Genomic DNA, 10,121 nt, shown 5'->3' with positions numbered 1-10,121 from the left:
GATCTGAGAGGAAAAGCTTTCAGCTTTCCTCTGTTGAGTGTGGTGTTAGCTGTGAACTTGTCATAGATGGCCTTTATTATGTGCAGTGGACATTTATATTGCCACTTTGAGAGGTGTTTTTTTTAATCATAAATGGGTGTTGAATTTTGTCAAATGCTTTTTCTGCATCTATTTTTATCCTTCACCTTGTTAATGTGGTGTATCCTATTGATTGATTGCAGATATTGAACCATCTTGCATCCTGGAAGTAAATCCCATTTGATCTTGGTGTGTGATCATTTTAATGTATTGAATTCAGTTTGTTAGTATTTTGTTGAAGATTTTGCATCTATGTTCATCAGAGATATTGGCCTATAATTTCCCCCTTTTTTGTGGTATCCTTGTCTGGTTTTGGTATCAGGGATATGCTGGCCGCATAAATGTGTTTGGAAGTGTTCCCTCCTCCTCTGATTTTCTGAAGAGTTTGAAAAGGATTGGTATTAATTCTTCTTTAAGCATTTGGTGAATTCACCAGTGAAGCCATCTGGTCCTGGACTTCTGTTTGTTGGGAGGTTTGGATCACTGATTCAATCCCCTTACAATCCCTTCAGTCCTGTTCAGAGTTTCTGTTTCTTCATCATTCAGTCTTCATAGGTTTTATGTTTCCAGCAAATTATCCATTTCTTCTAAGTTGTTCAATTTGTTGGCATGTAATTGTTCATAGCAGTCTCATATGATCTTTGTATTTCTGTGGTCTTGAATGTGTCTTTTTTTCATTTATCATTATACCATACAGATTCCCCATTATATTACAAATTCTTATTAATCATTATTCCAATAGCTGCATAGTACTCCAAAATTTATTTACCATCTTCCCTAATTCTTGGGCAGTCAGGTCTCCCCCTCCTTTTTCTCCAGAATTATAAGCAGGACTGCTTATAATAGGATTAGTTATTGGAAGTGAAGTCAGTGTGTCAATGCATATGAGCCGTCAAACTGCTTCCCAGAAGGACCGTACCAACTCATGCTTCTATCAACATGTGAGAATGCCGCCCACAATAGATTAGTTGACATCACCTGTTGTCTTTTCATTATTTTCTTTGAGATACAATCCACATAGTCTAAAACTCACCATTTTAACCATTTTCAGAGGTTGTCAGTATATTTACAATGTCGTGTAACTATCACCTTTACTGAATTCCAGAACATTTTCTTCATCCCAAGAAGAACCCTGGTACCCATCAGAAGTCACTCGGGGTCCTCCTCATCCCCAGCTTCTGTCAACCACTAATCTGCTTTTGGTCTCTATAAATGTACCTATTCTGGACAGTTCACATAAATGGAACCATACAATATTTTTTTTCTTTTTATATGTCTGCTGATTTAATGGATGGTATCTAGCTTTGAGTTAAGCAAATACATTGAACATTTGTTTATCATTTATATTCTTTGATGAATTGTTTGTTCAGGTCCTTTTCTCATATAACTTTTAGGGTCTTACTGTTTTCATTGATCTGTATGAATTCTTTCTATATTAAGGTTAGTAGCTCTTTGACTATCATATTTGCAGTAATTTTTCTTCTGCACCGGAATATTTTACTGCAGGTGTTAAAGTGGATGATAAAGAAGCACCCTTAATACAAAAAGAAGCCACAAAAGCAGTGGAGAGCCCCAGGAAGGTTTGGGCAGATGGTGAGGGGGCTCTGCCTAGTGGCACAAGATGAGGGCCCCCAGGGGGCTCCTTCAGTGCCAACTAGTGCAGGCACAGAATTTGGCCACCTCCCGAAATCTCTGCTCAGGTGGCTGCTAGTTAGAGCCCTGGGCCCAGCCCTGCTTTGAAAAGCAGGAATGCCCGATAGCCATGACCTGGGCATCAAGGGATGCCTTTTAGATTTGTACTGGCCTCCCCCTCCGTGCAGAAGACTAACTGGGACTTCCTCCTCTCCACTGCCCACCCAAAGCTTCTGGCACTTCCTTTCCCCTCCAGCCTGTGCCCTCCAGGCCCTGAGGGAAATCAGTACAGAGGCTTTGGAAGTGAGCGTGGCTCAGCACTCAGGAGTTTGCACCCATGCATGGAAGATGGCCCCATCTGCCCAGTGTTCAGAAACTAGCCAAGAGAGTTCTTTCCTACATATGCAACACAGGAAATTGACAGGCCAGAGGAAAAGTGGGGCTAATGGAAAGAAAATATAAAAGGCAACAGAATAGCAGTCTCACTGTGAATACACACATGTTCTGGAGAGCAGCAAATATCAACAATTTGACACTTGGTTGAATGTACTTATTATTTTGTTTAAATAACTACATCACCCCCTCCCCCTGGTGCCTATTAAGGGTTTTGGGGATTAAGGGTTTGGGGGATTATAACATAATCGTGGCATTTGGGAAACTGAAAAGCAGAGCCAATTTTATCACTCTGCCAGGTGCAAATGTTGTACGGGGACTAATTGTTTTTCCCAATGAAATCAGTGCCTATTAAATTTGACAGGGGAGGGGAGAGATTGCTCCTCGGACCCCTTGAAATTGTAGGCAAAAATCTTGCGTGTGCGTGTGTGTGTGCGCGTGCAAGCATGCACCTTCCCGTGGAGCCCATTCCTTTGTCAAGTTCTCAGAGGTGTCCTTGACCCCAAAAAGGTCCAGAACCGGGGCTGCAGGTTATCCATGGGGGCAGTGTCCCCAAAGCAGGGCCTAATTGTCCCTCGGGATTCATGTCACCTTGTGCTTGCAGTGCTGGTGAAGGGCCAGGTCACCACCAAGTACTACCGGCTGCTGTCCAAGCTGGGTGGCTGGGTGTGGGTGCAGAGCTACGCCACTGTCGTGCACAACAGCCGCTCGTCCCGGCCACACTGCATCGTGAGTGTCAATTATGTCCTCACGTAAGTCAGACGTATTTGTTTCCTTGCTCTCTCCTCCTCCCCTGTCCCTCATCAGCCCGCTCCCACAAGCACCATCTCTACCTCTCTCTCTCTCTTTCCGAAACTGTTCATTTGTCTCCTGTTGTTTTTATTTGAACAATCTGTTCGTTTGGGAAGGTACAAACTATTTCTGTTCTCAGCACAGAGAGCCAGATGCTAGGCAGTGGGGGGGGAACACCAGAAAGGGAGCCCTGCCCCAGGTACAGCTGAAGATCAGATCACAGAGACCAGCTGAGGGGTGTGGGGGGGGGCAGGAACAGGTGGGAGATGTCCTCTCCCTCCATCTTGCATAGGCTGTACATCAGGAATATAAATTTACGCTCTTTGTGCCCACAAACATCAGGGTCATCTTGCATGCTCCTGCCGTGCGGGACAGGAGATATCTCGCATTTTTTCCCTCTCTTTCTGTATAGCCCGTTGCAGATGATGATGAATGGCCCCTTTAGAATCCCAGAAGGTCAAGTTCAGTTGCAAATACTTTTAAGACCATTAGGCACAAGAGGACATGAGTCTCCCTGGGACCATATATTACTGTGGACCCACCATGGCTACTGTATGTGAAATCACCTGCACCCAGCTCTGGCCCTGAACTTGATACCCTTGCAGCCCCCCAGCCCCACCCTGAACAAGGTCCTCAAGTGTGCTCTAAGGCAGTAAGGATTTAGGCTCTCAGTTCTTTCACAGAATGATTGCCAGGTCCCTGGTTTCTTGGTTCGGTTTTGTTTTTTTTAGAACTAGAGTGTGATTTTAGCAAAACTGTAGGGAAGAAAGCATTTTAGCCCCTTAATGATTCTTCCTAAGCAGACAGGTGTGGGCTGGTACTTTGGGCAACTTCCTCGCCCCCCTCCAACCATGAACACAACCATGCTGAGTTAGTTCTTTAGGGCAGAAACCGGCGCCTGTTGTGGAAATGCGCTAGGCTGGCAGCCAGGCTCCCGGACCCTTGACGGTCCCCCACTCACGCCCCCCTGGGTGCTAACTAAAGAAGCAGCTGAGTCCCAGATACCCAAACTGATAAGTAATGCTTCTGCCCTTTCCTTTTGCCCTGACACACTTCCTCGTGGCCCATGGTGTCCCAGGGAAACGTGTTTGGGAGCTACAGGATGCGAGAGAGCTACAGTGACCGTCCCCCCCCCCCCCCCGCCCGCTATTCCTGCTGGATAACACTGACCTCACTCAGCATTGCCCAAGCCTTTGGGGGTGGGGGTGGGGGGGCTTTTATCATGAGGGTGGCCTGCCCTCTGCTCAAGTCCTGTCCCATCCAACCTCAGTGAGCCGCTGTGCTGGAGTTCTGTGAATGCGCTCGCTCGGGGGTGCGGGCCAGGGAAGCCGCTCTTCCAGGGCAGCCTGCTGGACATGATTTGTCCTGCCCTTGCTTCTCAGGGATATCGAATACAAGGAACTGCAGTTGTCCCTGGACCAGGTGTCTACGTCCAAGTGCCAGGACTCCTGGAGGACTGCCTTGTCTACCTCACAAGAAACTAGGAAATTAGCTAAACCCAAAAATACGAAGATGAAGACAAAGCTGAGAACAAACCCTTACCCCCTACAGGTAACACGCGGGACCTGCTGGGGCAGGGTGCAGCAGAAACCTGGCCCAGGGGCTGCTCAGGACCCCCAGCCCGTCTGGGAATGCTGAGCCTCTGACTGCAGAGCGGGTCTCCCGGCCCAGAAGTTTCCCTGTGCGGTGCGGCCGAGTCCCCTGGGGATGTCCCCCACACACAGCAGAGACACAGCCTGGAGGCACGCAAAGCTAACATGTGGGAGGACTCGTCGGGTCTAGGACAAAAGACTGCATTAGGAAGGCACCTCATGTTGCTGGAATCCACGTTAATGTGGCTTAGAGCACAGTGCATCGTGTTTCCATAGCATTTGTTTTTTATTTATTTATTTTTATTTTTTAAAGATTTTATTTATTTGACAGAGAGAGACACAGCAAGAGAGGGAACACAAGCAGAGGGAGTGGCAGAGGGAGAAGCAGGCTTCCTGCCGAGCAGGGAGCCCGATGTGGGGCTCGATCCCAGGACCCTGGGATCATGACCTGAGCCGAAGGCAGCCGCTTAACTGACTGAGCCACCCAGGCGCCCCTCCATAGCATTTGTTTTTTAATGAAAACCTTCCTTTAAAAAAAAAGTAGTTTGTAACGTCTCAGAAAGAGAAAGTGCCTATGTGTATCTGGTATGTGGTCAGCTTGGGCTGGGGAGAGCTCGTTCCACGCAGGGGGAGGGTCACTGTGGTACTGTTTGCTGTGCACCTGTCCCCACTGGGACCTCACGGCAGTGACCAGGGTAGGCCCAGCCCAGGGACGCGGTTGAAACCTAGAGGGTGGGGTCTGGTGAGGCCGGAGGGCAGCTTCTCACTGGCCCCTTCATCCATCTTCTTTGCCAAACAGCAATACAGCTCGTTCCAAATGGACAAACTGGAATGCAGCCAGCTGGCAAACTGGAGAGCCAGCCCCCCGGCGAACGCCCTGGCGCCCCCAGAACAGCAGCTCCATTCAGAAAGCAGCGACCTTTTGTACGCCCCGTCCTACAGCCTGCCCTTCTCCTACCATTATGGACACTTCCCTCTGGACTCTCACGTCTTCAGCAGCAAAAAGCCAGTGTTGCCGGCCAAATTCGGGCAGCCCCAAGGATCCCCGTGTGAGGTGGCACGCTTGTTCCTGAGCACCCTGCCAGCCAGTGGTGAATGCCAGTGGCATTACGCCAACCCCCTAGTGCCTAGCAGCCCGTCTCCAGCTAAAAACCTCTCCGAGCCACCGGTGAACGCTGCTCGGCACGGCCTCATGCCAAACTATGAAGGTGGGTCATGTTCGCACGAGGGGAGGGGGCAGGACTGTGAACAGCAGCGGTGGTGGCGGTGGGTGGCAGATGGAAAACTGATCCTCACACTTTGGGCCAACTTTTCCTTTTCCTGCTTGTAAGTAGGAATTCCTGTGCTTTCCTGCTCTTGATGGGAAGCGGCTTCGCAAGAGGGAGACGAGCAGGGTGACCGAGTCCGTGTACCTCTCGTGGTGCCGGTGACAGGATAGAGGGCAGAGGAACCCGGGGGGGGGGGTTCAGCCACCCTCCACAGAAACCCTGACCTCGTTTGCTCCCCAAGAGAGAGACAAAGTGATTTTCAAACCCAGCTCCCAGGTACTGAGAATGCTCCAGCCGCATTTCTTTTACAAGATTAGTTTTCCCCTCCACCCAAAAATGAATATGGGGCGCTGTTGGTTTTCTCCCCACGCCAGTTTTCAAAGTGTGGAAAACAGTGGCAGAAATTCATGAGCCCAAACACAGAAATGTCACTCACCAACCCAGGGCAAACAACATAAACACGACTCAGTTTCTCCATCTGTAAAATGGGATCATAACCTATACAATATGCCTACTACCCCAGGGCTTGGCACACAGTAGGTGCCTGCCCAGCACTGCTGGTTCAACAAGAGAGAGACAGGAATGGCCCCTACCCCAGCTCTTCCTTGTGGCAGACAAGCAAATGTCCTCCGTGGATGTGCCACCAGCTTCCCCAGGCCCGGCAGACTCCCGTTTGCTCCCTGGACCAACCCCCAGGCAGAGGGTAGGTGGGGGTTGAGGGGTAGCTGCGAAAGGTATATTCCTGTTTCGCGCAGAACTAACTACTGCTCAGAGGGTAGCCCAAGATGGTGCGAATTTCCTGCAAGGGCTACTACATTCGGGGTAAATGTTACATGCTCAGAAAAGAAGCACCTGCCTAAAGAGGAGAGCTCTCCGGGGCCCCCTCCTTCCCCACTCTACTTTCCCTCTCTGGAGGCAGTTAAGGCTCTGTTCCTCCTCGGGCTGCTTGGGGAGTCTCTTGCTCAGACTCTGTCTTTACAAGGCGGAGACCCATTTCGTCTCTCAATCTGAGAAGAGGGATAGACTGTGGGAGAAAGCTAGCCGTGTTGGAGATTACTAGGACATGCTTTTCAAAAGTAGCCAGCTTAGAAAAGAACACGCCAGTGACTAGGGCAGTGCAGCCCTGCCTTCTGGCCTGGGCCAGTCCTTATGCCACCAGTTTCTCAGATTTGGAGAGAGAACCATCAGCTACTGGATCACTCAGAGAACCAAGGAAGGGATTTCCCCGGACGACAAGAAAGACAAAGCTAAGCATTTTGATAACAGCTGAAAATATTATTCACTTGAGATTGACCTGAAAGAATTCTTTTTCTTAGCGTGTGGATGCTGGCCAGTGATATAACTCACACACAGTATTATATATTTTTTTAAATTGCTATTTTGGAAGTGAAAGGGGGATTAATAAGGAGTTCATTTGTCATACACTTGGTAAAAATGGACCAAAGGTGCTAATCTGGGGGCAATTTGTGATCTACTTCGTAGTCTTTTTTGATATTAAAGGAAGACAAAGGTTGTCTTAAGGTAAAATAAACAAAACAAACCAAACCAAACCATAGGGCGCTAACTGATTGCAGGCACCTGATTGGTGAGGGTGGCCATAACTTTAGTTATGACGGCACGAAAAGGAGCGGGCGGGATTACCACCCCACCCTCCCCACTAAGCGAAAGAAAACAAGAAAAGAAACAGGGTTGACTGGGGCCACCTGACCCGTCAGGCGGTGGAAGCCTCTAGACCAACGCCGTCCAGTACGGCAGCCAGTAGGCACGTGCGGCTCTTGCGCACTGGAATGTGGCCCGGGCAGTGAGGGGTGCCGCCTGGGCGGCAGAAACAACGAACCAGGCACCTCCGTCATGTAAGAGTACTGACTGGACACGGAAGGAACCCGTTGGATGGGCGGCGTCCCACGGAGCGACGGCTTCCGGGAACTGCACCTGCTGCTCTCCGCTCCTTAACGCGGCCGCCAGAGCGCCGCGGGCTGCAGGCTGCAGCTTGCCACCGACGGCGCGGACCTGGGCGCGCAGGGCAAGGGGCCCAGGCGGCTGCGTGGGCGGCGCGCGCGGCGCGGGTGGCCGAGGGGTGGTGGTGGCCGCGCCCGGACCCGCCGGGTTGGTGCTGCTTTGGGCTGCTCCCCTTCCTCCCCCGCGCGGGCGTCTAACGTGTCGCCTGTCCCCGCAGCGCCCGCCGCCGCCGCGCGCAGGTTCGGCGAGGACACCGCGCCGCCGCCGCCGCCGCCGCCGCCGCCGCCGCCGAGCTTCCCGAGCTGCGGCCACTACCGCGAGGACCCCGCGCTGGGCCCGGCCAAGGCCGCCCGCCAGGCCGCCCGGGACGGGGCGCGGCTGGCGCTGGCCCGCGCGGCGCCCGAGTGCTGCGCGCCGCCGGCCCCCGAGCCCCCGGGCGCGCCTGCGCAGCTGCCCTTCGTGCTGCTCAACTACCACCGCGTGCTGGCCCGGCGCGGGCCGCTGGGGGGCGCTGTGCCCGGCGCGCCCGCCCTCGCCTGCCGCCCCGGCGCCCCCGAGGCGGCGGCCGGCGCGCTGCGGCCCCGGCCCCCCGGCCCCGCCGCCGCCTCGCCGCCCGGCGCGCCGCTGCCGCACTACCTGGGCGCCTCGGTCATCATCACCAACGGCAGGTGACGTCGCGCAGGGCTGCCCGCAGGGAGAAGCCACAGGCCAGGCCTCGGGCTCCCGTTCTCCAGAGCGCAGCCGAGTTACGAGGGGCGAGCTGTACATGCACGGTTTAAATTAATTTATACAGAGACGACTGTTTTAATAGGACGCCGCGGCCGCCTTCTAGATTTTGACGTAGATCCCCCCAAGGCCGGGGCAGGGGACTGCGGCGCGGCCCGAGGCTGGGGTGGCGGGGGGGGGCGGGGAGAAAGGCCCCCCAGACCCTTGTTCTCCGAGAGCCGGGTTCCGAGGGGCAGAGCTGAGCGCCGCCCGCGTCCCACGTGCGACCTCAAACTGCCCCGTCTTGGGGGCCGGCTTGGGTTCCTCCCCTGGACCTCAGGCTCGCGCGCCTCGCCCTGTCCCCGAGGCGCAGTAGCGGTCCCACCGGGGGACTGCAGGAGCTTCCACCCCGGCGAGAGCCGCCCCCGTAGAGGGGAGAGCCCCGCCTGATACAGTCAGACACGCCGGGCCGCGGCGCACCTGGAAGGAGGACGCCTCCTGACTTCGGGGCGCCCTAGAGGCTTAAGGCAGGCTGTGATGATCGAAGCCCCACCATCGACAGCTCTGACTTCACAAGGCGTTCACGAGTCTCATGAAAAGTTGTTGTCGTTTTAATTTAAGCCTTTTTTCAGTGCAAACATCCGCAAGCCGAGACCAAGGGAGCGAATGAACATGGATGCGCCTCAAAAGCACCTTCATGAGCTTTTACTTCCTCCTAACCCCTGTGAACTCCTGATAGCACCAAGAATAGCATCTTCCGAATATATGGGATAGGCATGAAATGCAGAAATACAGAGAGCCAGATGTTTTCTGAGAATGACATGTGGATGGTGATGAGGTGCCCAAGGCGACTGGCTACCCCTGTCGGGTTTGATTCGCAAGCAACATCCCTCCGGCCCACACAGACCTGTAATTCCCCAGGCTCGCGTTTGCTACAAGTAATGCTAATAAAGTTAGTTAAATTGCATGTGCAATATGGAAAATTGTCAATGGACTGCGCCCTCGTGGAAGAAAACTCGCTAGAGGGATGGTATAAAAATGGTGTATACATTTTCTTCAGCATTTCCTGCATAGCAAGAAAACCCTATGAACATGTCCTGTATGTGACAGGTGAACAGAAATCCTTTTATAAAGCACCAGCAGTGTTTTAAAAATAAACTTCCTTTCATTTTTGTCTTTTATATTTTTGCTTCAAGATCTCACCATTTAAAAATCCTACCATGGCTCTGAAATGGACTGATGCATAACCACCGCGTTTCAATTTGCTCCACACTCTAACACTCCCTCATTGCCCTGCTTCCAAAATGGTTTTCTTTTAGGAAACTCTGCGCCTTTCTGAGTGGAAAGATTTTTCACAAATGTCTTCAATTCATCGTTCTGGAATCAAGGGGCACCTATATATGATGGTTTGCAAAATGTGAGGTGACTGCTTGCCAACCTAGTGTCACACTGAGGGTCTGCCTCATTCTTAGCAGGGCATCATCAGTAGCCTTATGGTAGGGGGTGACATTTGCAAATTTAGGAACATGTGTGTCGCAGCAAAGGGACTGAGTCCTAAGAATCGAACGCATACACCTCTATACTGCACTTAGCTATACCTCATTAGCAGCTCTTTGTGCACACAGAAAATAAAAATAAGCCTGGGGTATTATTTTTTTATGCTTACAAGTCTCGTCATTAAACCAGGATTCCTGAAAGGAGC

At 52.0% G+C, this 10,121-nt stretch overlaps 1 protein-coding gene across 1 annotated transcript in view; it reads left to right on the top strand.

Annotated features, from left to right (window-relative positions):
* The window catches only part of SIM2 (SIM bHLH transcription factor 2), a 49,159-nt gene extending 40,570 nt beyond the window's left edge, over positions 1-8,589 (top strand). The window contains exons 8-11 of the mRNA XM_045902480.3: positions 2,708-2,855; positions 4,278-4,446; positions 5,287-5,695; positions 7,932-8,589. Coding sequence (XP_045758436.2) covers positions 2,708-2,855; positions 4,278-4,446; positions 5,287-5,695; positions 7,932-8,386 — 1,181 coding nt within the window. The 3' untranslated portion in view covers positions 8,387-8,589. The remainder of the gene's footprint in view (positions 1-2,707; positions 2,856-4,277; positions 4,447-5,286; positions 5,696-7,931) is intronic.
* Positions 8,590-10,121: the final 1,532 nt, after the last annotated feature.

The sequence above is a fragment of the Mirounga angustirostris genome, unplaced genomic scaffold (genome assembly GCF_029215605.1).
Source record: "Mirounga angustirostris isolate CCGP_5_RB_7025 unplaced genomic scaffold, mMirAng1.0.hap1 SCAF_1, whole genome shotgun sequence".
Classification (NCBI taxonomy): domain Eukaryota; kingdom Metazoa; phylum Chordata; class Mammalia; order Carnivora; family Phocidae; genus Mirounga; species Mirounga angustirostris.
This window is presented reverse-complemented; position numbering and strand designations above follow the sequence as displayed.